Below are 26424 nucleotides of genomic sequence, written 5' to 3' on the forward strand. Positions count from 1 at the left end.
ATGTAATGATCTTTGTTACATCTTTCCCTAGACTGTAAACAAGCTCCTTTGGGGCCGAGGCTGTCTTATAGTTCTAAAGAACAAGAGCGGGATATTTGTGTAGGTATACCAATACAGGAAGGGGAAATGGAGACTTGCCATTCATTGGGGTTCTATTCTCTACCTTTCAGAACAGTCCAGGCTCTACAGACGGCATCCTACCTGTCCCAGCAGGCTGACCTGAGAAGCATCGTGGAGGAGATTGAGGTACAAATTTATTTTGGCAAGTGAATTTCCCAGCTTCTGTCTTTGAAACCCTTTAGAAGAGTCTTGCAGATAGACATGAATGATTTGTTGTGGCCAGTTACCTTTTTTTCATATCCATGGTACACTTTTGTTCTTTGTATCAGAGCAATATTTCCTAGGGAATATTTGTTAGGCTCGTATAGTTACACCATCAGTTAGGCAACAAACTACTTCAGTGTTTTGTAGGTATAGTCTACAGATTTTAGAGCCTAACAAACCTGAACTTCAAATTTTTTTCTACTTCTTACTACTTTGTAATCTCAGGCAAATTATTAATGTCTGAGCCTCAGTTTCCTTACGTGGTGGTGGTTAGGAACAAGCGAAGTTCTAAAGTGCCTAGTACAGAATTGGTGCTCAGCAAGTGGTCACTGTGGTTTTTGTTATTCCACTACCCTTTCCACTGCCCACGACCTCCTGCTGCTCAGAGACTGCTTCCATGGACCGCAGAGCCGGGGATGACGGGCACTCTGACAGTGTCATCGCTGGATGCCCCACAGGCACATTAGCTGCCTCGTCACGTTGCCCAGGAGAGCAGTATGTCTCTCTTCATCCTTTAGAGCATTGAATAAGAAAGAGAAATGCTCTGCTCTGGAGGTTGTTTCCAAATGGATGGCCATCGAATCCATCTGTGTCACGATGCTTCCAGGGTGAACTGTGGCTGGGCCCACTGGCCTTCTGCCCAGGGCAGTTGGTGCCTTCAGTGCCATGACTCCTGGGCTTGGGCTTGAGTCGAAGGGGTCAGGGAAGGAGCGCTCCGAGAGCTGCAGAAGATACTGTTCTCTTCAAATGCCTATATGATATACGTTACTCTCTGCCTAAGCACCTTTTTTGAGAAAGCACTAAGTGACTGAGGTGGTCTGCAGACTTAGAGTGAGATTTCTCAAAACTGCCTGCACTGGGGTAACAGTGGTTTGTACGTCTCATCTCTGTTATCACTTGACTTCCATTCTGCCTCTGTTTTGTTGTGACAGGACCTTGTTGCTCGCCTGGATGAACTGGGAGGTGTGTATCTTCAGTTTGAAGAGGGACTGGAAACAACGGCATTGTTTTTGGCTGCCACCTACAAGCTCATGGACCATGTGGGCACCGAGCCATCCATTAAGGAGGTGCCTGTCTATATTAACAGTTCTTGGGCGTGAAAACCAAAGGCGTTGTTGGCTTCATCTGCTAAGGGAAGCTTTTTTCAGAGAGGGCAATTCAGTTAGCTTTGGGGTGTCTTGGGTTAGGCATTGAGAATGAGAAACAGAAAAATGTAAAGCCTGTTCCTGAGAAACTGGTTGTCAGTGGAATAGACACGTAAAGAAATTGTTATACTTGCTTTAAATGGGGTACGGACACATCATGAGGTAGAGACAAGAAGGCCAAGTGTATTACTCTCGATCCACCTCCCATTCCTTCCTGATGCTCCTTACTGCTTGTCTCATGAGTGCTTTCCATGCTGGTGGCCTGTGCAAACCCTCTTTCTCTTGAGAAGTGCCCTGTACTTCAAAATTGCCTGTTCTGCTCTCTCCCCACTGACCCTCAGCAGTGCCTAAGTCTGAGCTAATCTGTGCTGATTGACATAGTTCACTGAGAGGCATGTGTGTCTACCAGACATCCACCAAGAGTTAATTCTTTTCTTTCTTTCAAGAGGAGCTTGTTAACCTGAAAGAACCTTTAGTAGGAATGTGTGTGGGAAGTCTTATGAGTAGGACCCTCTTTGTACCACTTGTTTGTAAGGTTACCAACCCTTGATCTAAAGGACTTAAAATACAAGCTGCTGCTGTTTTAATTTTAGGAGGAAAGATTTGGGTTCCAAGTCAGAACTTCCACTTCTTTTGTGAATTATGAATGCATTGTGAGTTCTGTGCTGAGTTTCAAGTAAACAGTAAATAATTACCTGTCTTGAGTAATTTGAAATAATTTTGTATTTTCTCTGGAGGATATGATCTAATAATTTATTCATGTATTGGCCTTTTTATGTTGTCTTTTCCTTCATCCTAAGTTTAGGAGACCTAGAGATACCAGACTCTATTTAAATTTCTGTTATGGGTGAAAGTGCAAGAATGTGGGTCTTACAGTACAGATCATTTCGGGATTCTCCTATACACAGTACAGTACATGAATTGGCGATATTCTACATAAAACAACTTAAACTTTTTCTTGCTTTATTCCCAAGCTGCTACTAACCAGGTATTTGGCTGGGATAATTTTGCTGTCACTGCTTTTGACATAACGATTCTGGTGAACACTCCCCCATTTTAACATGTCAACAGCTTGCTGATGGAAAATGTAATTGGTACAATTAAAGAAAATTATTTCATGTCGACTGTGAATAACACTTTCGGGAACAGGGAACTCTTTTGTTAGATGGTAGATTTTAAAAAACGAAACTGATTGAAATGGAAAATGTTTCCTCTTAAGCAAACAACCTCTAGAATTTTAATAATGCCTTTTAGGTTCAACTTTTTTAAAAAATTGCTTTCAGTTTTCCCCTCTAAGCAGCCCATTAGTTCTTAATGGAGAGTTATTTTAGTTTCTTTCTAATGTACACTTTGGCTGTGAAGTTTGGTCTTGTAAACACCAACTTAGCCCCAGCATACTGCTTAGAGGTGGGTTGGCAAGGAAGGGAGCTTGGGTGGGAGGGTGAGGGAAATCAAGAAAGGACATATTTTATTGTTGAAGGACTTTGGAGACAAACAGACGTACATGTGAATTTGGGTCCTGCTTTTTTCTTTCCATCGTAACTTGTAGGAGTAACTTAACTTCCTTTAGCCTCAGTTTCCTTATTTGGAAAGGATTGATATCAGTCTTTTCAGGATTTTTGTCAAGATTTGAGTTAATGCTTGTAAAGCACCTGTCACAGTGCCTGGCACATATAGGTATGGAACAAATGGGTACTGCTATAGGTGTTTTATAATATAGTTTCATATCTCAGTAGTTATCTAGAAGTACCTTGCATTTGTATAGTAAGCATCCATAAATGGTTGACAAATAAATGCATTAATTTCAGTTTGTACTAGAAGATGGAAAAAAACAGCCAAATTCAAGTTTTACGCTTAAATGCAGAATATGTGCTTCCCCCACCCCTACCAATTTGGGTTACTGGCTAAAAGACCTTCCAAGTGAACGCCTGGAAAAAGATAGGGAATGACTTGAGCCAGGTGGGGAGGGAGGGGTGGCTGTGCCACCTGTCTGACTGCTGCATTTCTTTCAGGATCAGGTCATCCAGCTAATGAATGCCATCTTCAGCAAGAAGAACTTTGAGTCACTCTCAGAAGCCTTCAGTGTGGCCTCTGCTGCCGCTGCACTCTCCCAGAATCGCTTCCATGTACCTGTTGTGGTTGTGCCTGAGGGCTCTGCTTCCTACACTCAGGAACAGGCTGTCCTACGGGTATGACTTCCATGCCCCACATGCGCTGCTCCGATTGCTGTTTCCAGTGTGAGCCTTCCAGAAATCCAAAGACTGGTACACAGCTGATTGTAACCTCCGTGAGGACAGACCCCTTAAATGAAGAGCAAATGGGGTGGTGGCCACTGGGTGAACTAGTCACAGAATCCTTCAAGCAAAAGTGTGGAGTCCTAACCTCTGGACGACCAGGGAATTACCGTCAGAGTATTTTAAATAGTATAGCTTTCACTAAATTAAGTGCTAGAAAATTGCATTTCTGGATTTGTAAGTCCAGATGTATAGAGAAGTCTTACTTCTAAAATGTATTTTCCAGTACCCAGACTTTCTAAATACATTATTTTAAGACAGTGTTTTAAATTCCCAGGTAATTCTGGTACTTATAGTTGTTAAAATCAATATCAGGTATCTTCTTCCTTGGAGCCGACAGTGTATCTTTCTGCCTCTTCAGAACATAGCCACCCCTCTCACTCAGCAATAAGCACGGACTGTTTTGGTGTGTTAACTCTCTGAATAGAGCAAAATGCACACGTTTAGAGTTTTCCATTCGTCATAATGAGGCATTTGTTGCTATTGTTTGGAAACCAGGAATAAGCTAAAATCTTTATAAAAAATTAGCATTTTATTTATGTCTAAACACATGGGTTCCACATAGGACAGTTCCATAAGTTCTTCTGCTTCAGAGGACCCTACAGATACTCTCCTGAAGAAGTGCCCCGTATTCCAAAGTTGCCTCTTCCCTCCCTACCTACAAGTCACATCCCCTCAGCAAAGACTGGGGCGAGAACTAACCTGATTAACATAGTTCACCATGAGTTAGGGGGAGCTAAGAGAGCAAAGTAGAAAAAAGTACTGGCTTTTGAAGCTAGGTAGGCTGGGGTTTGAGTCCTTAGCCATGTGGCCTTTGGCAGTCTTGTAACCTCTTTGTGGCCTCAGTTTCTTCATCTGTAAAATAAAGATAGATTATGCTATGTCTCAGACGATCGGTGGGAGGATATATATAAGAGCCTAGCCTGGTATCTGGCAAATAGTCGACTTTCAACAAATGAGTGTTATTACTGTGTTATCCATATTATTTCAGTTTTCCCATTGCCCATACCTCCCTAAAGTATTTTTCTTGCTAATAATTTTTTTTTTTTAAGATATTGTAGTAGTGAAGTAGAGTGGGTAGATCAGGGGATCAGAGAGAAGGAAGCATTAACTGTGTGATCTGGAGCCAGTCATTATGTTTCCCTGGGCTCTGGTTTCCTCATCTGAAAAATGAGATCATTGGGTAAGATCATCTTTAAGATCTTCCCCACCTCTAACATTCTGTAATCTGTCCCATTCCCAAACTAATTGTGTTTTCCTGTATTTGATTTCCCATAGATAGTAGACCAAAGGTCAGTGATGGTTTTCTAGAACAAGATGGTTCTTTCCTGGCAGAGCTTGCTCCCTGTGGATGAAGCACCCACCCTAGAAGCAAAATCTGTACTCCCTCAGCTTTTGTTGCTACAGACAATTTTAAAATTTATTTCCAGTTGCAGGTCACCAATGTTCTGTCTCAGCCTCTGACTCAGGCCACTGTTAAACTAGAACACGCTAAATCCGTTGCCTCCAGAGCCACAGTCCTCCAGAAGACATCGTTCACCCCTGTGGGGTAAGAACTGAGCACATCTCTGTAGGGTGCCAGTATACTTGTTTTGGAAAGTTAGCCTGCAGCCAGTATAACCCAGATTTATGTGGTTTTTACCAAGATCATAAAACCAAATTTAACTAAATTTAGGATTATGCTTTATTTATAATAATATGTCATGAACATTTCCCCCATAGGATTAATATTCTTCTATAGTCTTATCTTCAGTGGCTGTGTTATTGTTACGTAAATTTTTTAAAAATTAAGGGTCAATTTTTTTTTTTTTTTTTTTTTTTTTGACCGCGGCACGTGGGATCCTCCCAGACTGGGGCACGAACCCGCGTCCCTTGCATCGGCAGGCGGACCCCCAACCACTGCACCACCAGGGAAGCCCAGGGTCAGTTTTTATATGAAACTTCGTTGAGTATTAAATTAGTAAATTAATGAGATTGGGAACTGACTTTTAGAAAATGCATTTCTTACACAGTTGTAAAGATACATAGGCAATATGTGAAATTAAAAAGCAAAATCTTTTTTTTTTTAACATCTTTATTGGGGTATAATTGGTTTACAATGGTGTGTTAGTTTTTGCTTTATAACAAAGTGAATCAGTTATACATACACATATATCCCCATATCTCTTCCCTCTTGCGTCTCCCTCCCTCCCACCCTCCCTATCCCACGCCTCCAGGCGGTCACAAAGCACCGAGCTGATCTCCCTGTGCCATGCGGCTGAAAAGCAAAATCATTCTTACGAATGATCAGTAAAATGGTAAATGACATTGAGGGTTTTGCCGTGTAGTTAGAGTTAAGAATTCTCTACCTTTTTTTTCCCCTTTAAAATAAAAATTAATATTTTAAAATTAAATTAAAAATAAGATGTGTCCTTTTTAGGAAATTCACAAAGCACAGGAAAGTAGAAATAATGCAGAAAGTTACCTACAATTATACTACCCTACACCAACCTCTTTGAACATTTCTACTTTTTTTTTTTTTTAATGTAATTGGTATCCTACTGTAGATTTAGCTGTTTTGCATTTAATTGTGGAAGACTTACCCGAAGGAGGTGGGATTTTTAGGAGCTGAGAGGGGGAAAAATGAAAAGAAGACTTTCAAGACTTGAAAAAGGAGGTCATTTTAGATCGTTTTGAAATTTGCCCCTCATTATAATCTGTAACTGAGCAGGAGGTGGCCCAGGCGGGTGGGAAGTTGAAAAGTGAAGAAGTGGTGCAGCCCTGGACCATCTCAAGGAATGCCTCACTTCGTAGGCCGTTTGTTATATTTGTGACTTTCCTATGTGAGTTCTTGCTAACCCCACTGTCATTCTTAACAGGGATGTTTTTGAGCTAAACTTTGTGAATGTCAAATTTTCCAGTGGCTATTATGACTTCTCTGTCAAAGTTGAAGGTGACAACCGTTATATTGCAAATACTGTAGAGGTAAGTGCTTTTCTTGTTGTCCCCATCTCCATGTTAATATACACAAGTAAATGACCAAACAGGCACATAGCATTAACCATCTGGTATATTGACTTCACTTATGACCAAGTTAACGTGAATATGTTGAGAGGGATAGGTTTGAACTGTGCTGTTTGACAGACTTAGCCAAGAACTTGATCATAGCAAGTTTTCTTTTATTTGTAAATTGTTCATTTTCCATTATAATTTAGCATTACTATCTTACATAAAATTTAGGAAGTAGAAAAAATTAAAATCACCCATAATTCCACTGAGATATAAATATTCTTGAGATGTTTTCTGTGGTTGGCCTTGATAGATTTATTTATTTATTTTTAATTAAAAAAATTTTTTTTGTTTTATTATTCCCCATGATAGATTTAGAAAAGTGCTTGATGCTTATTAGGGGATCAAAAGCATCAAGTGACCTGTAGCACCATAGTGAGTCTGTCTGGGTAAAGTACAAAAGAAAATTGGTAATCCTTCATAATGAACTATGTTTCAGATGTTTAGCTGACTCTAGTTTTGTTGAAGATCCATGTGGTTTTTTAAATTTTATTTATTTTATTTATTTTTGGCTGTGTTGGGTCTTTGCTGCTGCGCGTGGGCTTTCTCTAGTTTCAGTGAGCGAGGGCTACTTTTCGTTGCAGTGTGCGGGCTTCTCATTGCAGTGGCTTCTCTTGTTGCAGAGCACGGGCTCTAGGCGCGTGGGCTTCAGTAGTTGCGGCACGTGGGCTCAGTAGTTTTGACTCACGGGCTCTAGAGCACAGGCTCAGTAGTTGTGGCGAACGGGCTTAGTTGCTCCACGGCATGTGGGATCTTCCTGGACCAGGGCTCGAACCCGTGTCCCCTGCATTGGCAGGCAGATTCTCAACCACTGCGCCACCAGGGAAGCCCCAATCCACGTGGCTTTAAGGATGGAAAGCTATGCCTCACTTACCTGATGCTTTGTGGGAATGTGGTATTTCACATTAGTGGTTTTCCTAGCTAATTGAAGTTTGCTCCTTCAGGCACTGTAGCTTTCATTTTAACCTTTTTGGGTAGAAGTTTATTTAAGATGAATTACATATTTTCCTACTTTTTAAACTATGGGGTATGGTTTAACCTCTTCTTATTCTGGCTTAGGATCATAAGTATGAACCCTTCATTGAAAGCCTGTGACATGAACAGTACAGTTCTATGTGCTTTTGCTTATTTTATTCTTATAACAATCCTAGCAGATGCGTGGAGTCCTCTTCATTTCACAGACGAGACCCAGAGGGGTAGAGTAACTTGTCCAAAACCTCCAGCTTGTCTGTGCTTGGGTGGATCCCCTGCACAATACTGGTTTAGTCACTGTGCCCTAGTGAATATTGAGCTAGCTTAGAGGCTGCAGAGCTGTGTGCAGCTCCAGCTGCTGGCCTGTTTGTAATATTACTTGTCCTTACGCTGTCATTTCTCAATGTTTCTGCCACCGTGTCTTTGTTGCACCTGCTTGACCACATTGTCGTGCATTCTTTTGGGTCAGGGGAACTTGAAGTAGTACAGTGCCTTTCCCGAATAATTAAATATATGCTGTTTGTGACAGCTGTTTTCTTCACTATTCAAACGTCATTTTCCACTCACTTTTCTTTTTTAATGAAACTTTTTCATTTTGAAACAATTTCAATCTTAAGTTTTAAAAATAATATGAAGAATTCCTGTATACCCTTTACCCAGCTTCCCCAAATTTTAACATCTTATGTAACTGTAATATTATTGTCAATACAAGGAAATTAATAATGATACAATACTCTTAATCTATATAGTCTTCATTCAAATTCCACTAGGTATCTTACTGATGTCCCTTTTCTGGTCCCAGATTCAACCTGGGATCACATATTCCTTTAGTTTTCATGCCCTTTTACTCTCCTCCAATTTAGGGTAGTTTGTCTTTTGTGACCTTGACACTTTTGAAGAGTACTGGCCAGTTACTTTGTAGAATGTCCCTCATTTTGGGTTTGTCTGATGTTTCCTCATAATTAAATTCAAGTCATGCATTTTTGGCGAGAATACACCAAAAGTGATGCTCCTTCTCAGTGTATCCTATTAGGCAGTATAAAGCTGTTGATATGTCTCATTGCTGGTGATGGTAACCTTGATCACTTGGTTAAGGTGGTGTCTGCTAGGTTTCTCCATTGTAAAGTTGCTGTTTTTCTGCTTTATAATTAAGTGTCTGGTGGAGTGATATTTTGAGACTCTGCAAATATCCTGATGATCTTGCCTGTAAGAGTTACTAATGTGGTGTTTGCCACGAGGTGATTTTCTCTTTCATTCTTTCTACATTTATTAATTGGAATTCTACTGTAAGAAAAAGCTGTCCCCCTTCCCCTGCATTAAGTTATTCAGTTACGTATAATACTTCGGATTCATGGATACTTATTTTACTCTGTAGGTTATAATCCATTACTGTCATCATTTATTTTTTTTTTATCATATTATCCCAAATTTGGCCTTTGGAGAGCTCCTCAGGTTGGCCCCTATGTCACTTTCTTTTACTGAAAGGACAAGGCAGCTAGAAAGTTTGACCTTTTCAAAAGTGGGGCATTACTTAACATAGTTAGATTAAACATTTATATTAAAAGTTTGGCAGAAAGGATATTTTCTGGAACTCTAGTCTCTCTGCCTTTTCTCTACCTCATGTCTGACCTTTTTGGGCAGGAGACATCTGATCCTACTCCATTCACTAACACAAGGTTTGGATAGAAATTATTGTAGTGTGTACCTTGAACCTTGAAAATCCAGATTCTTTCAATTTTAGTTTCCTGCATTAAGGGGCCTTATTTGCAACTGAGCACATTGAAAGGCAAACTTTTTTTTTTTTTTTTTGACCTGAAACCTCCTTCCTTCTACCTATACAATCTTGATAACAACATATCCAATATAAGTGCCATACCCATACATCACAGCCGTTCTTAACCCTTCCTTTCTTTCCACTTCTGACTTCTGGTCAGTCGCCATGTCGATTCCACCTTTAAGTGTCTTTTGCATGATTCCTTTGTTCTTCAGCCCCAGTTTTCCTACTTGGGTAGATCCTAAGTAGGGAGATATGTAGTTTCCAGCCAGTTTCACTGTCTTCAGTCTCTGCCCCTTCCATTTAATAAGCACCGTAAACACCACTAGAATTATAAAATCACAGTGTTCCCCTAGTTAAACATTTCTTTGGTTCTCTATTGCCTGTGAATAAGGTCTAGACTCCTCATTGTGGCTTTAGAAGGTCCTCCACAGAGCTCATGCGCATCCTTCATTGTGGCTGCATCCCCATCCCCTCAGCTCTAGCTGCTCTTGACCACATACTCATCCTCATATACATTTTACGTGCCCAGTACACGTAAAGCCTTTGGACTTCTCTTGTTTCTTCCATGGGGAATGTTCTTCCCCTCCCTTGCTGAACTACTCATTCTGTAAGGTCTAGTTCAAATATTGCTCCTTCATCTGTGCTCCCATAGGATTTTAATTTTATTTTATTTTTTATTTTGGACTATTTAAAAGATACAGAAAAGAACAAAGAATAATATAATGATGGTCATATACCTCCTGGCCACTCATCTCCCTCAAGCCCTAACATTTTGCTATGTTTTTCTCCTTTGTTTTATTTTGGTGAGAAATAAAGCCCTATAGATTGAATTTAAGCTCTCTGTGTATTCCTCACTTTTTCTTCCTCTTTCCCCAGATTTGAGGTGTATGTTCCAATGCCAGTTTTTATATTTCTGCTACATATGTATTTTTAAGCAATTTATTGCATTGATTTCCATCTTACCAAAATTTATATGCTTCATTATACTATATGTATCCTCTCGCAATTTGCTTGTTTTCACTCAATATTAAAGACAACTAGCCATATTTATGCATGTAGAACTAGAGCTATATAGATAAATATGAATAATTTTCATAAAATTGTCTTCCTTTTATGAATGCATCAGATTTATTAATTCATTTTCTGTTGGACATTTAGACTTTCACTGTTACAGACAATGCTGCTGTGAATATCCTAGTACGTTTGCTTATGCACATTTTGTTTATCTAGAATGAAGTTGTGGGATCGTAGGGTACGTTCATCTTCCAGCTTTATTAGGTTTTGCCAAATTGCTCTTTTCTTCATATTTGTACCAGTATTTGCTATTATGAGTTTGGATAATCTGATGGATAGGAATTGGTTATCTTGTTTCAATGTTTTTCTTTGGTTTCTAGTGAGACTGAGCATCTTTTCTTGTGTCTATGGGCCATTTAGGTTTCTTCTTCTGTGAATTGTCGTGTATCTTTTGTCTTTTTCTTTTGGTTTGTTAGTCTTTTAATTATTGATTTTTAGGAGCTACACATATTCTGGAGCTATATATATTAGTAAATCCCTAGTTATAAGCATCAGATATTGTCCCTCAGTGTTGCTTTATGGCATTTTTCAATGCACTGAAGTTCATTTCAATGAAGCCTAATTTAAAAGTCTTTTTTTCCCTAGATTGTACTTTTTGTGTCTTTAAAAAATTCTACGCTGCTCCAAGATCAAAAAGATAGTCCCTAATATTGTCTTCTAACAGTTTTAAAGTTTTTTTCCCCATATATTTAGGGCTTGTCTACTTGGTTTATTTTTGTTGCTGTAGTAGTTCACACCCTGTCCATAATTGTTCTTACTGCATTGTATTACTATCGTTTGCTTGTAAGTGTTGCTCTTTCACTGGGCTGGGTGCTCCCTATGGGCAGAGACCAAATCTTATTTTTTCAGTGCTTAGCTTCCATCTCAGACCACTTCAAAGAAGAAAAGGATGGAGTGGTCTAAACATTAAAGATGTTTCCCCACATTCCAAGGCCCTTAGAACTATGGTAATTCATCTTCTAGGGGTGAGCCTTTTACCCTACACAGAGTAGCTTCCTTTTTTCTTTCAAATAACAGCTTTACTGAGGATATATGTCATTCACATACCATAAAATTGCCCAGTAAAAGTGTGTAATTCAACATATTTAGTATATTTAGGTGAGAGTTGTGCAACCACTACCACCATCTAATTCCAGAGCATTTTTACCGCCGCCAAAAAGCAGCCCTGTGTCTATTTGTAGACACTCCTTATGCTATAGGAATATATCCTCCTCCCAGTCCTGGCAACTGCTAACCTACTTTTTGTCTCTGTGGTTTGCCTATTTGGGACATTTCATGTAACTGGAATAATAAAATATGTAGCCTTTTGTGTTTTTAACTTAGCATAATATTTTTAAGGTTCATTCATGCTGTAGCACGTATCAGTACTTTATTCCTTTTTATGGCTAAATAGTATTCCATTGTGTGGATATACCTCATTTTGTTTATTCATTCATCACTTGATGGACATTTGGGATATTTCCATGTTTTGGGTATTATAAATAATGCTGCTATTTACATTCATGTACAGGTTTTTGTTTGAACACCTGTTTTCAGTTCTTTCAGGTTTATGCCTAGGAATGGAATTGCTGAGTCATATGATAACTCTGTGTTTAACTTTTTGAGGAACTGGCAAACTCTCAAAGAAGCTGCACCATTTTACATCCCCACCAGCAATGTGTGAGGGTTCCAATTTCTCTATATCCTTACCAACTCTTGTTATTTATTATCTGTCTGTTCATTTTGGCCATCCTAGATGGGTGTGAAATGGTATCTCATTGTGATTTGATTTGCATTTCTCTGATGGCTAATGATATTGAGCATCTTTTTATGTGCTATTTGGTCATTTATATATCTTTTTTGGAGAAATATCTATCTAGGTCTTTTCCCCATTAAAAATATTTTATTTTGTCTCTTTATTTCTTCCTTCCTAATCTATATACTTCTTTTTTCCTTTTCTTATTACATTGTTTGTCTTTTTATGTTCTTGAGTTATAAGAGTTCTGTATATATTCTTTTTCTTTTGTATATATTCTTAATACAAGTTCTTTATCAGATATATGATTCACAGATATTTTCTCACAGTCTGTAGCTTGTCTTTTCCCTTTCTTGATGTTGTCTTCTGAAGCACAAAAGGTTTTAATTTTGATGAAGTCCAATATCTTTATTTTTCTTTCATTAATTGTGATTTTAAGTGCCGTATCTAATAAACCGTTGCCTAATCTGAGAGCATGAAGATTTACTCTTATGTTTTCTTATAAGAATTTTGTAATTTTAGCTCTTACATTTAGGTTTCTGATCAATTTTAAGTTAATTTTTGTATGTGGTGTGAGGTAGGGGTTCATCTTCCTCCTTTTACATGTGGATGTGCAGTTGTCCCAGCACCATTTGTCAAAAAGACTGTTCTTTCCCTATTGAGTTGTCTTGGCACCCCAGGTACTGTCTGACAGCTCCCCATTTGCTCTATTTCCTGAAGAGAAATTCAGCCCTTTCCCCCTGATCCCTTTCCCTTTCCGGGGCTCCCCCAATAAACTATTTTCGTGCCAGCTGCAAAAAAACAAAGAATCATCAGTGTGACCATAAATGGTTGCAGTTATATTCCATTAATCTATATTTTTATCCTTATACCAGTACTATGTTGTCTTGATTATTGTTACAGCTTGGCTTTTTGTTAACATCAAATCTGGTGTTCGCACAAGTGTTTCTATGGTCGTTGGAAAAATTAAATAAGTACAAAATAACAGAAATGGCTAATAGCTGTTATTCATGCAATGATAGTAAGCTCCCATAGAGGCCATTGCTGTCCTTTTCCTTCCCAGTGATGGAGTAAGCGTTAAAGATCTCGCTTCATTATGTTAAGCTTTATGTGTGTGTGCGCATGTGTTTGTGTGTGTGTGCCTGCCTATGTGCACGTGCATGCTCTGACCTCTGTCACATATGCAACTTTCCTTTGTAATTTCAGTAATAGTCATGCTGAGAGCCTCAGAGCGGGTCAGCAGGTCCTGTTTACTCTCCTGGGAGATGCTTGACATTGGTCAGAGTGCATTAATGGTGGTTTGGTGTGGAGGGCCTGTAATAGCACTCATTGACATTGGACTTGCTGTCAGGGGAAGCATGGGTTTTAGAAGCTGTCATTAGCATTAATTGCCCCTAATGCACCATCATTTTTGACAGTAATGAGCTAAACAGGGAGGTTATTACTCTCAGCAGAAAGACTGCATTTCCTGGCGTTAAAACATTTTTTGAGGTGTATGTGGCGTGCAGTACAGAAAAAAGAAGGACTAGTTGATTCACTGTAAAGCAGGCTTAGCTGCAGTTAAAGTGGCTAAACAAGTCCCTTTCTTATTATAAAAACTAATCCTGCAGTGTTAGTTTGAAGGAAGAAGCAGCTAACCAACAGCGATCCTACTCTGAACTCTTTACAGCAGGGTTTTGAAAAAACCTCAGTTTGCTTTAAGAGAGTAGCATAAAAATGCTTTTCTTTTCAGTGTTTCCAGAGACCCATTTGTAATAAGATTTTAGGAGTGGAAGGACTTGTTTTAAATGGTTCCTTATTTAAGAACAGCCCTACGGTGTTTCTGTGCAACACAGAAAGCTGTAACTTAGGAGGCCTTTTAAAATTAGGGCTGAGAGCAAACCCAAAATGACTTGAGTTCACTGCAGTTTGCCCTTTCATTATTCCATGTGTCTGTACTGTGAATGCTTATAACATCTTCAGAACAAACATTCAGTTGAGTCTTGATTAGCAGGCTTTAGTGACTGTGATATTATTGTAAGTTTATAGTCAGGATTCTAAGTAAAAACCCACAAGTTGATGGCTTCCTTATCACTATAATTAGGATACACTGAGGAGCCTTACACAGGTCTTTAAACATGTTTGTGTTTACTCATCTGTTGAAAGGGAGAGTGATTGTCTTTTAAATCATATTTATTGGGTGGTACTTTTTTTTTGGCTGTACTGCATGGCATGTGGGATCTTAGTTCCCTCACCGGGGATCGAACCTGTGTCCCCAGCATTGGAAGCCTAGAGTCTCAACCCCTGGACCACAAGGGAAGTCCCTGAGTGGTACTTTTTAATACAGAATCATTTATAAAGAAGAAAGTATTTGTCACACAAAGCCAATGCTCAATCCCTATTTTATTTTTATTTATTTATTTATTATTTTTTTTTGGCTGTGTTGGGTCTTCACTGCTGTGCGCGGGCTTTCTCTAGTTGCGGCGAGCAGGGGCTACTCTTTGTTGGAGTGTGCGGGCTCTAGGCGCTCAGGCTTCAGTAGTTGTGGCTCGTGGGCTCTAGAGCACAGGCTCAGTAGTTGTGGTGCACGGGCTTAGCTGCTCCGTGGCATGTGGGATCTTCCCGGACCAGGGCTTGAACCTGTGTCCCCTGCATTGGCAGGCAGATTCTTAACCACTGTGCCACCCGGGAAGTCCCAATCCCTATTTAAAAAAAAAATAGGAGTAAAATATGCATGTAGTTAAAAAAATTCAAACTGCAAAAAGGTATATAATGAAACATTAGAGCCTTTTCTCATCCCTTCAGTCCAGTCCCTCTCCTTCGAGCAGGGGTCCCCAACCGCCAGTACCACTCCGCGGCCTGTTAGGAGCCAGGCCGCACAGCAGGAGGTGAGCGGCTGACCAGCAAGCAAGCCAGGCTTCATCTGCCGCTCTCCCCATCGTTCGCATTACTGCCTGAGCCACGCCATCCACCCGCCCACTCCCCCACCCCCATCCGTGGAAAAATTGTCTTCCATGAAACCAGTCCCTGGTGCCATATGGTTGGGGACCCGCTGCCTTAGAGGAATCCATTAGTAACAGTTAACTGTATATACTTTGAAAAAGAAGGATGCCCATATCATTGAATGTATGTATATCCTTTCTTATTTACACAAAAGTGATCATTCTATGAACAGTTGTATTCTTTGCTTTTGTTACAAAGTAGAGGCTCCCAGCTTTCCCCTTGGGGTCTATTCAACTTGATGGCCTCCCCCCACCCCTCACCCCCCCTACTCCCCTGCCATAATTCACCCAGTTGCCTGGACTCAGTGACAGGCGATGTTAAATATAATTCTGCCAATAGATGGCTGTGTATTCAAAAGTAGGAGGTGGTCTCCATTATCAGTCCATAGACACCTACGTTGTTCTTTTTAATTGCTCCATAGTAGTTCAAAGTGTATGTGTATATATCATTATTTCTCTAACTAGTCTCCTCTTTATGGACATTTAGGTGGGATGATGATTTTAAAATCACATTTATAAATTAAATGAGTGAGTCCTTAAGAGAATGACTCGCAGAAGTGAAGAGGGAATTACCTAGTTAATGTTGATGAAGATTGCAGAGTAATTACCCGTGAAAACAGATTATTTTTATAGCATGGAGTATTGCTAAACTCATGCTTCTCCTGAAACCAGAGGACTGCCTAAGCCCTCCTGCTACACATTTCCCACTCCCCAAACAAGGGCTGCCTGAGGCCGACTTGGGTCACAGTTCCTTCTGCTGTGCTTCCATAGCACTTTGTCCATCCCTGCATTAAAGCAGCAGCCTGGTCTGTTATAATTTAGCTTTGCCTTTATGCTTCCCTTTAGGACAGGAAGTGCATCTTGCCATCTCTGTCTGTCCCTGCACCTAGGTGTTCCAGATGCTCTAGGGGGATATAGGGAAGTGGTCTCAGTGGGGTGTTTTGCTAAAAATCAAAGCTCTTTGGCTACTTCTTTGCTTGAGCCTTCCACTCCAGTTTTTCTTCAAATGGAAGTGCCGTTAGTGCCTCTCTGGGTTGAGCTTTATAACAGCAAAGTTGGCTCTGGTTCCAAGCCCTGTATGAGTTGTGAAGCTGTTTGCTCAGCAGAGCGCCCAAGAGCCAAAGTGGAGGATACCAGCTCTCTCCTTGGTGGTTTATTCAACTTGAAGGCCATTTGTTCCCCTCCCTCCCCCACCCCCCACCGTAGTTCACCCAGTTGCCTAGATTCAGTGACAAGCTATGGTGCTAAATATAATTCTGCCAATAGGCAGCTGTGTATTCAAAAGTAGGAGGTAATAATATGCTTATAGCCTTCGGTAATCTTTTACATTTAGGGTTTTTTTTTTTTTTTTTAAGCAAAACAGAACACCCCTATTCAACCTGATAATTGAGGTTGTTGTCACAAAATAGTTATTATGGAGGCTGTTAAAAGGAATTACTTGATAGCTGTCTTTAATCTCTTTTAAATTTTTCTTCTTTGCCCTTGATTTGAGGTTCTCACACCTTGATAGTGCACTTCAGAAAAAATGCTGAAGCTCTCCTTCAATTATTTGCCCAGCCTTCTATCTCTATTCCTTGATCCTAACTTAGACTGTAAACCAGTGTATTTGGCAAGGATCTCTTTAAGCATTACATTCAAGCTTATCAAATATTTGGAAGTCTCACAGATATGTTTACACATTAAAAGTGCCTTGGGATTGCATAATTTGCACATTCAAACTTAGATTTTAAATTAAAAATTTAAATAAAAAATTTCCCTTGAGGTAGACTTTTAGCATGTTTTCTGTCTCTTTTGGAATTTTATGTTTATTTTAATCTAATTTTTAAAAATTTCTTGTTTACTAGCATTGGCTGGCCCCTCTTTGTGAAAATGTTTATAGGGAACGTATAGAATTTAAGCAACGTAAGAGTTAAGATGGACTGGTTTGTGCTTGTAACAAACTCCAAATCTCAGTGGCTTAAAACAAGTTTCTTTTTTGCCCATGCAAGGTATCTTTAATGTGTCAGCTGGAGACTCTGCTTCACGTTGCCCTTACTCCAGGACCCAGGCTGAAGTAGCAAGCTCCTCTGTAGGTCGTCTATGTCCATGTCAGAGGAGAAGAGAATCACAAACCGACTCTTAAGCTTCCACTTGGAAGTGACACGCTTCTGGCCAGAGCCAGTCACATGGCCATACCTGACTCCAGGAGGGCAGGGAAGTACATTTCTGCCACGTGCTCAGAAGGAGAAGCAGAAGTACTTGGTGGATGGCAGAGATGACTGCCATAGCTTCTTAAATCTTCCTGGGCAGACCTATAGTCTGCTTGGCACAAACTTAAGTGTTGGCTGGGAAGTTGGACAGGAAGGTGCCTAAGAACGTGGACTCTAAGTCAGGATGCCTGAGCCTGAACCCTGGCTCTGCCTTACTAGCTATCTGAACTTGAGTGAATGGCTTCATTGCTCTAATCTTTAATTTCCTCATCTGAAATAGCACTACCTTAGAGTTGTGGTGAGGATTAAATGAGATAATCTTTAGAAGGCCAGTGTCTTTAACATAGTAAACACTCAATAAACATTAGCTCTCATTAGAATTGAGTACTTGTTGATATAAATTATTTGAAGGTTACTACTTAAGGAGTTTCTCCCTTATTTATTTTAAAGTACACATGAAGATACCTCCTTTTTTTCTTTTTGTTTCTTTTTTAATATATACCATTCATTCAAGGCCAAAGAAAGGAAGAAGGGATAAGAATCAAGGAGTTACTTTTAGGCCTCAAGATGGAAGAGGTAGAAATACTACTGGGATGGGTCAATTTTACTAAAATCATTGAAGACTCCTGTCCTAGGATTATTTTCATGCCTTTACTCACAAGTAAGAGAAAAATTTGGATATGTATATTAATTCCTGGTATACTCACCAGCTGACTTGGCGATTTTCTTCTGTGTTTCACCCTAGCTCAGAGTCAAGATTTCCACTGAAGTTGGCATCACAAATGTCGATCTCTCCACTGTGGATAAGGATCAGAGCATTGCACCCAAAACCACGCGGTAGGTGGGATGCCTCCTGGGTACAGGGAGAATCCAGGCTTGAGCTGGGAGGAGCATGCCTAGGCACCGAGCCCCTTCAGATGTCATTTCTGTGTCAGCAGTGACCCAGCTTGTACTCCAGTTGAAAGAGGCTGTCATTCCTCTGGCACTGCATCAGGGGTGCTGCTTGGCATCCAGACAAATTTGGGGGTTGTCTATATCAGTGATCAGTCCCTGAGCAAACTGTTTATTAACAGTCCACAACGAGGTAAGGAGCTTACCTCAGAATGTGAGTCTGTGTCAGTCAGCTGTGTTACCAAGCACATTATTTAGTTCAGATGACAGTTCTTTTTAAAACAAGACTTTCTTTGGGTTTTTTTTTTCTTTTTTGGCCGCATTGCATGGCTTGTGGGATCTTAGGTCCCCAACCAGGGATCTAACCCTTACCTTTGATAATGAAAGTGCAGAATTTTAACCACTGGATCACTGGGGAATTCCCTAAAACAAGACTTTCTTAATGGAGGAAGCAGTGTATTAACTTATTTTCTGATGTCATCTCTTTATCTTCACAGTCTTGAACTTGCTTTTAGGGGCCTCATGTCAACTCTCTTTGGCCCACAGTGAGCCTGAAATCAGTTGTATGTCTCACAGGTCCTTAGAAGTGAGATGGCAGATACCCAGCGCTAGGGCTGTGAGTCCCTTTCTCAAGTCCATGGAGGGCATCACTGATCAGTCACAGCATTTGTTCCTGCTGAACTCAGAATCTCTTTTTTTTTGGCCACGCCATGTGGCGTGTGGGATCTTAGTTCCCCGACCAAGGATCGAACCCGTGCCCCTTGCATTGGGAGCACAGAGTCTTAACCACTGGACTTCCAGGAAAGTATTTCAGAATGTTTTTTAACACAGACTTCTAGGTAACCATTAGTAATTGATCAGAGTTGGGTCAGAACATTGTATGAAGCCATTTCTCAGCTCTCTCCCAGATCCTCATTGGGTGCGGGGGGAGGGGGCATCTAGACATCTGGGTGTAGTTCAGACCCCAAATTTACTCAACTGGGGTGGCTATAGAGGCCAAAGAAAGTAGGGGAACCTTCGAGGCTGTTTTGAAGATGGGATATTAGCCAGAGACTACAAGCTAAGCATTCATTCATTCCTTTTAAGTCATGTGGAATGGCTAGGCTTTCTGCCTCTGGCTTGGATATTTTTATAGTGGAAATGAGAGCACTGTTGAGAATCCACTGAAATAATGTCTGTAAGAATGCTTTGCAAAGTTTAATACTCTACATAGATAAAGAGTTGATATTAAGAGTTGGTAAATAAATATAAAGCCTAAGCATGAAACGTGGCCCTTGTGAGCTCTGTAATCATTTGGCTTGTTTTTTAATCCCCTGGCCATCTTAATCTAAAGTCCCAGGAGATAGCTGTGAAAAGAACAGTTTTCTCATCAAGCCTGCCTTTTGAGAGAATGACTTTTTAAAGCTCAATTTCAGGCAGAAAAATAAATTGAAACGGTGTCCAGGAAAAAAAATGCAGCATTAAAAAAAGGAAAAAACTGTACATACCCTTCTGTCCTTTGCGTCTCCTACCTCCTAGTCTCCCGACCCTGCTCACATATGCTGCTAACGTCGATCCTGTGATTCTTTTTTTTTTCTCCTTGTGGTTTTGCCAGCGCCCTCCAGTCCGCCTGTGAGCTTGCATGGGGACACGTGAGCCCCATTGGTGCCTGACTTGGTTGAGTTGATATCCTTAGGTCCTTGAAGTGAAAGCCTGGAGCATCTGCGCATAGCATTTTCCCCAGACCCTGATGAAAGTTTATTCTATGCTTTTCTCAGTCCTGGCTTTATCAATCCAATTTGCCCTCAGGCCACAGACAGTTCTCCACTCTGTCCACAACAGAAAAGTGTTACAATTGGGAGAGGGAGGATTAGGCAGTGAAGTGAAGTTTGTATTCTTCTCTCTTGTCTCAGAGATCTGCAGATCCTCCTCTCTGAAAACTTACCTTATAAATGTCTCTTTCAGGGTGACCTACCCAGCCAAAGCCAAGGGCACATTCATCGCAGACAGCCACCAGAACTTTGCTTTATTCTTCCAGCTGGTAGATGTGAACACTGGTGCTGAACTCACCCCTCACCAGGTCAGGAAAGAGCGCAGACGGTTCTCTTGGCCTGAAACATTGATGTACACGATAGTTGTTGACGTGGTATATAACACTGAGTCGAGAAAATTCCGAATTCCTGCTTTCAGATCTTCACTCTGAACCCTGACAATCCATCGGGTTCTCCCACATGACACTCTGCCCCTCTTATACTGGTTGTAACCCTGAACCTGGAATGCACTCTTCTTTTAAAGAGATTAGCTGGCATAGAAAAGATATATTTAAGGAAGATTAGCACTTAATTGAGGCTTTTTTCTTTCTGACTAAAAAACATATATTAAAATAATTTTGAAAAAAGGAAAACCTAGGAAGTGAGCCCAAAGTATGCTTTTGTTCTGGCCAAAGCAGATTTTGTAGGAATCTGAAAACTAGCACTTTTTAACTCGTGCCTCCTTCATGTTATGAAACCAATAGGCTTCATTTCTGTTTTCCATATATACCATAATGATAATTATTATTTAAAAGATTTTCAAACCGTATCTTTTCCCCAGAGAGTCTGATATGGCCCTTGTCCTCTCAGACACCTCCTTTCCTGCCTCTGTCATCCCACTTGATTGAGAATAACTGCTCTGAGCCCTGCACCATCCACGGTTGTATTGTAAAGGGAAGTTCAGAGAAGTACTTTGAATGTGGAAAGTTAGGAAAGAACGTGGGACCTAGTGGCCTTGGTTTAGGTGCTTTGTAGCAGTACTTTAGCAAGAGCTAGCGGACTTGTGTCCATGCTGAGGGGCAGCTTCAAAACAGACCATGGAGGTGAGTGGACTCAACTTGGAAACCTTTTTGCTTTCTGTTTCTTGTAGCTGCAGCTACTGTGCTTGTGCCCAGGCCCAGAGTGGCTGCCGCCAGCACTGCCTTCCCGGCCCTTCTCTGCTTCTCCTCCCTCCACACCCAAGCTCCAGAGAGCTCGGTCAGGCCACTTAGCCACGACTAACTTTTCAGCCCCTTAGCACTTCCCAGCTCCTTCTCAGAATGACATCTGCCAGTGAAACAGCACAAGGGACGACAGAATATGAAGAGAAGTAATTACAAGACAAAATTGGTGGGATTAGGGTTAGGGCAGGAAGGGTTAGTGAGGAAGTATAACTTTAACTGAATACTCCTCATCTCATCCAAGATTCTGTTTTGGAAACCCTGGCTTACAGACCTCCTAGGTAGAGATGACATTTTGTAGATGAGCCTGGCTGCTGCCTGTGCTTGGCTGTGACAGGAGGAATATCAGGCATCCAGGCTTCTAAATCCCATTCTTGGCCAAGACTGCTGGAGTCAGGAGGCTTCACAGCTCTGGGCCTCTTTCCCTAAATACTTTGATGGTGGTTCTTTGTTGCCCAGGTGTAAAGTAACAAATGAGATTTATGTTTTTTCTGTGGATCCAGCACTAGCTGTGTGACCATGGCAACTCATTTAAACTCCGTGCCTCATGATCTGTGAAATGGAACCGATCTACCTGCTTTGTTGAATTCTTTATTTTGAAACACTTGAAAGAAAAGCTGAGTGGATATTAAGTTTTGCTGCAGTTCTAATTTGCAGAAACCTTAGTTTCTTAGGCCATTGGGGGGATAAGGTGATTAGACTCATACCATCATTGATAAATGTTTGTTGACTAGCTAGTATATAGTGGGTCCTACGCTAAATGCTTTGCCTACATTATTGTGACTCTTGACATAGATATACCACATGTAGAAGTTAAACTTTCTATCTTAAAGATGCAGAAATCAAGGCTCAAGGAGGTTAAGTAACCTGCTCAGCCAATTAGTAGTGTAACCAAATCTGTTTGTCTTCAAGCTAGGCTCTCTCTGACACTGGGCTGCTTTGCTCGATTAGAACTCTGCCTTGCTATCAATCCCCAAGCCTTCTCTCCTAAATCTTTAGCTGGAGGCACTAGGAAATTGAAAATGAGCTTCTTAAAGTTCCACCTCATTTCCCTTCTTTTCACCCTCTGGTGAAGAAGTTAATTGGGCAGCAAAGTGGCCAAAAGGCTGGCAGAAAGAAGAAATTACAGCAACAGCAAAGGGCTTAAATCATCCACAAACTGGGCATTCGGCCTACAAGTCGTTGAGAATTGGCTGGACCCCTAAGTTAAATTTCTTATACTAGCAAAAAGTCATCTCTGATCTCTGAGCTAGTAAGCAGGGTGGGACGGCCACTCCTCCTGCTTTCTCGGGCAGGCCTGGCAGATCCCAGAGCTCCCACTGCGATGAAAGAACTGACAGCCTGCTGCCTTGTTGATTTGATGTTGGGCCCGGAGGGAGTTTTGAAATTATCAGATGAAAGGTTGCGTTATTGTTCTATCCAGACATTTGTCCGACTCCATAACCAGAAGACTGGCCAGGAGGTGGTATTTGTTGCGGAGCCGGACAGCAAGAACGTGTACAAGTTTGAACTGGATACCTCTGAGAGAAAGCTCGAATTTGACTCTGCGTCCGGCACCTACACTCTCTACCTGATCATCGGAGATGCTACTTTGAAGAACCCAATCCTGTGGAATGTGGTATGTGCCTCCATGTATCTTGACCCAGGCAAGAGTGGCTGTGCTGCAGTCAGACACAGACAGCTCCTCTCCAGGGCATGGGCTCCCTACCCTGGCCTCGCCCTGCCACCCAGGGCGCACGCATTGTGAGGTGAGGGGCTGTGTGCTGTCCCCATTAGTAGTCTTGGGGCATGCACATGGCCTGGCACGTCTTAGGGGTTGAATAAATAGTGATTGAGGGAATGATTGATGCATAGATTTGTCCTCATGGGTTCTAGCAAATTTCTATAAAAGTTGTAGTAGAAGAAGGTTTTCATAATACAGCAAAGCACTATGGGGGGGAGTACATAGATATGAGATAAAGGCTTTGAGATATGGCTTGGCCTCACAGTGTGGGCCAGGGAGGGGCCTAAGATTTGAAATCCAATTCCAATTCAGGATGGTGTGGGACAGTGAATTGTGGGATATGCAAAATGCTAATTAACTAATAACCAACAACTACAAGGTGTATTAATAGTTTACATAGTGTGTTTCACTTACGTAACTCACTTTTGACTGGTATGTTAAGAGAAAGCTTGAAAGACATGGCATTTGAACTAGGGAAGAATTGCAGGGGTTTATCAGAATAGTATCTGGGGGACTATAGATTGATTGCTGGGGGAACAGCCTCCAGAAAAGCTTGAGGTGCTTTCAGTGAGATATGAGTTGGGTCCATTTTGCTGGAGCACCTGAATCTGGTCCAGAGCAGTAGGCGGTGAGGTTGGAAAGGTAGCAGAGGCCAAACTGCAGGCCTTGAGTGGTTGGCTCCCTTTGCAAGACAAAGGGGCAGCTGCATTTTCTTATGTTGTATTCAAAGCTCCTTTTCTTCTCTTGGACTTTGGGCTGCTTTTTGTATGAGAGCACATTTTCATCTTTTTTTTTTTTTTTTGGGGCGGGGGGGCGCGCGTCTGAGACTAAATTACACTTCCTAGGGACATGGAGCAGTTTCTGATTGCAGCTGTAACAGCCTGAGTACCAGCTGGGATTTTTGTATTAGGCAGCTCTGTGGGGCTCACCAGACCAGTAGAAAATTGGAACTCTTGCTCTAAAAAGCATTTTCAACAAATGCTTATTTTGTTCTTGAAATTTTTACTGCCTCAGTTTGTCGGCTAATGGATCAGAAGTGATTGGACTGCTTGGAGCTTTTTTCAGTTATGGTCCTGGACGTGAGTTAGGAGATACTGTCCTGATGAGTTTCGCCTCCTTCTCTGCCCCTGTGCCTTTAATGGATGCATTTATTTTTTTAGGCTGATGTGGTCATCAGATTCCCTGAAGAAGATGCTCCGTCGACTGTCCTGTCCAAGAACCTTTTCACCCCCAAACAGGAAATTCAGGTAGATCCCAAAAGGGTTCTTCACTAAACATTGAAGAGAAATGTGAAGTGGACACAGTGAGAGAGGGCAGCAGACCCCTGGACACTGGCTGTGGTCCCTTCTTAAACCTGTTTATATGATGTTTTATAGTTTGGTCTTTGCCATCCTGTGGATCAGTCAGGGCAAATATCAGCCCCATCCTAGTGCTGAAAAAACAGGCTTAAGCTGCCCACTGACCAGCTCCCAGAAAACAGAGAGTTGGAGACAAAATCAGAACCTGAATCTGTTTTTCCTAAACATGCAGGAGGTTTAGCCCTCAGATCACTGCTTGATACTACAGCACAGATGGGTTTGGCTTTGTTCCTCTCTGCTCCTGCATAGACCAGGGGCCCACAGGTGGACAACTCAACTGGAGAACAGGGCTTTCCTCTCCTAGGCAAGCCCTTCCTCTCTCCTGGAACTCACTTTCCTTGCATACAAATATTAGCAATCCCTGCCCAGCCCAGCCCATAGGACTGTTATGAGGATCAAAATAGTTCACAGATAAGAAAAGCTTTGAAAAGTTTCTGAAGCAGTTCACAAAATAAACAATAATTATTAAACAGTTTGAGCACTGGTTAAAGAAACTGAGGTAGAGCCACTCGGTGGACTGTTTGCAATCGTGAGAAATGATCATACTGCAGTAACAGGGAAATCCCCATTTGAATTAATGTTGAAGTGTTCCAAGCAGACCACTTACTCTTATTTCACTGTTAGAAAAAGGACAAGGGCCCAAAAGCTAGAGTAGTAGGATTTCTTTTTTAAAATCCTCCTAATGTTGCTATAGCATCGTTTAAGAATGTCAAATGCAGTTAAATAGTGGAAGGTATAAGCATGATGACAGAGGGTGCTGACTGATTTATAGGGTGGAGTAGGCAGCCGTGACTGCCACAGGCAATGTTAGAAGTCCCTTCATGACAGTGGCAGCAAAGAGGAGCCGAGGTTAAAAAGTTGGGAACAGGAGTCTCAGGTGGAGGAGCTGCCTTGTTATGGAGCTGGGTTGGCTGGACACTGGCAAGCAAGAAAATTTTAAATTATTATACGCCAGTTAGCTAATTTAAGTTGGTTAGCAAAATATGATAGTGCTACCCTAGGAACCCAGAAGCATTATGAAATCCAGAGTCCTGCCTTGGGTGTGTCACCCCAGCCATCCAGATACCCGGGCACCGTCTTCGATACTAGGCAAATGTTGCTTGATAGGTTGCATTCTCCAACCTCTAAATGGCAATATGTCTTGGAGGGAAAAAGAGGGTTGGTCAGGAGTAGTGAACTGGTGTAGTGTCTTTGGAAGCAGGCCTCTGGAAGCAGAAGCCCCTGTTGGGAAGAGGCGAAAGGCTAAGTGGCCACTCACGGCCAGGAAGTTTCAGCCTCTGGGAGGCATTTCCTCTTCTTGACTGTCATTGGCATTTGGTTCCTAGTACATATACATGGCAGCCCCTGCTGGGAAGAGCACATTTTAAAATATTCCTGGCCTGTCTTCTTTTGGCAGCACCTGTTCCGCGAGCCGGAGAAGAGGCCCCCCACGGTGGTGTCCAATACATTCACCGCCCTGATCCTCTCGCCCTTGCTCCTGCTCTTTGCTCTGGTGAGTAGCTGTAATTAGCATGGGCAGCGTGTGTCTGGCGCCAGACTCAGCAGATGTAGCTGTTCCAAAGGAGGCTTTGTGCTCTGGCCTCAGCACAGCTCCAGAGGGGTCCAGCAGCTGTGACCCAAACCGATGGTCAAAAAATTTTAGAATAACTAAAATTCCCCATTATGGGGGAGCAGCCAGAAAAACTGATCCATTATCAAGGGGCATGAGAAAGTACCCAGTAACCGTTAAAAATGGTGAAAGTGTATAGACGGAGATGCTCTGTAGGAACGTTCAGATGAGGTCAAGTGTGAAAAAAGCAAGACCGGATGCTAATAGCTATAGAAAAAGTGAGTACAGAGGCTGCGCATTTCAGCACTGTTTGGAGCATAAAACTATAAACAACCTAAAGTCCTCATAAAAGCAAGTGTTAAAGAAATTATGTACATCCATACAATGGAATAATATGCAGCTCATTAAAAGAAT

General features: G+C 41.4%; 1 protein-coding gene across 1 annotated transcript in view; it reads left to right on the forward strand.

Annotated features, from left to right (window-relative positions):
* The window catches only part of RPN2 (ribophorin II), a 54559-nt gene that overhangs the window by 20263 nt on the left and 7872 nt on the right, over nt 1–26424 (forward strand). The window contains exons 5-14 of the mRNA XM_024743137.1: nt 171–246; nt 1257–1391; nt 3482–3658; nt 5194–5312; nt 6622–6727; nt 18285–18376; nt 20375–20489; nt 22804–22998; nt 24264–24350; nt 25858–25953. Coding sequence (XP_024598905.1) covers nt 171–246; nt 1257–1391; nt 3482–3658; nt 5194–5312; nt 6622–6727; nt 18285–18376; nt 20375–20489; nt 22804–22998; nt 24264–24350; nt 25858–25953 — 1198 coding nt within the window. The remainder of the gene's footprint in view (nt 1–170; nt 247–1256; nt 1392–3481; nt 3659–5193; nt 5313–6621; nt 6728–18284; nt 18377–20374; nt 20490–22803; nt 22999–24263; nt 24351–25857; nt 25954–26424) is intronic.

This window comes from Neophocaena asiaeorientalis, unplaced genomic scaffold, assembly GCF_003031525.2.
Source record: "Neophocaena asiaeorientalis asiaeorientalis breed wild unplaced genomic scaffold, Neophocaena_asiaeorientalis_V1.1 scaffold82, whole genome shotgun sequence".
Lineage (NCBI taxonomy): Eukaryota > Metazoa > Chordata > Mammalia > Artiodactyla > Phocoenidae > Neophocaena > Neophocaena asiaeorientalis.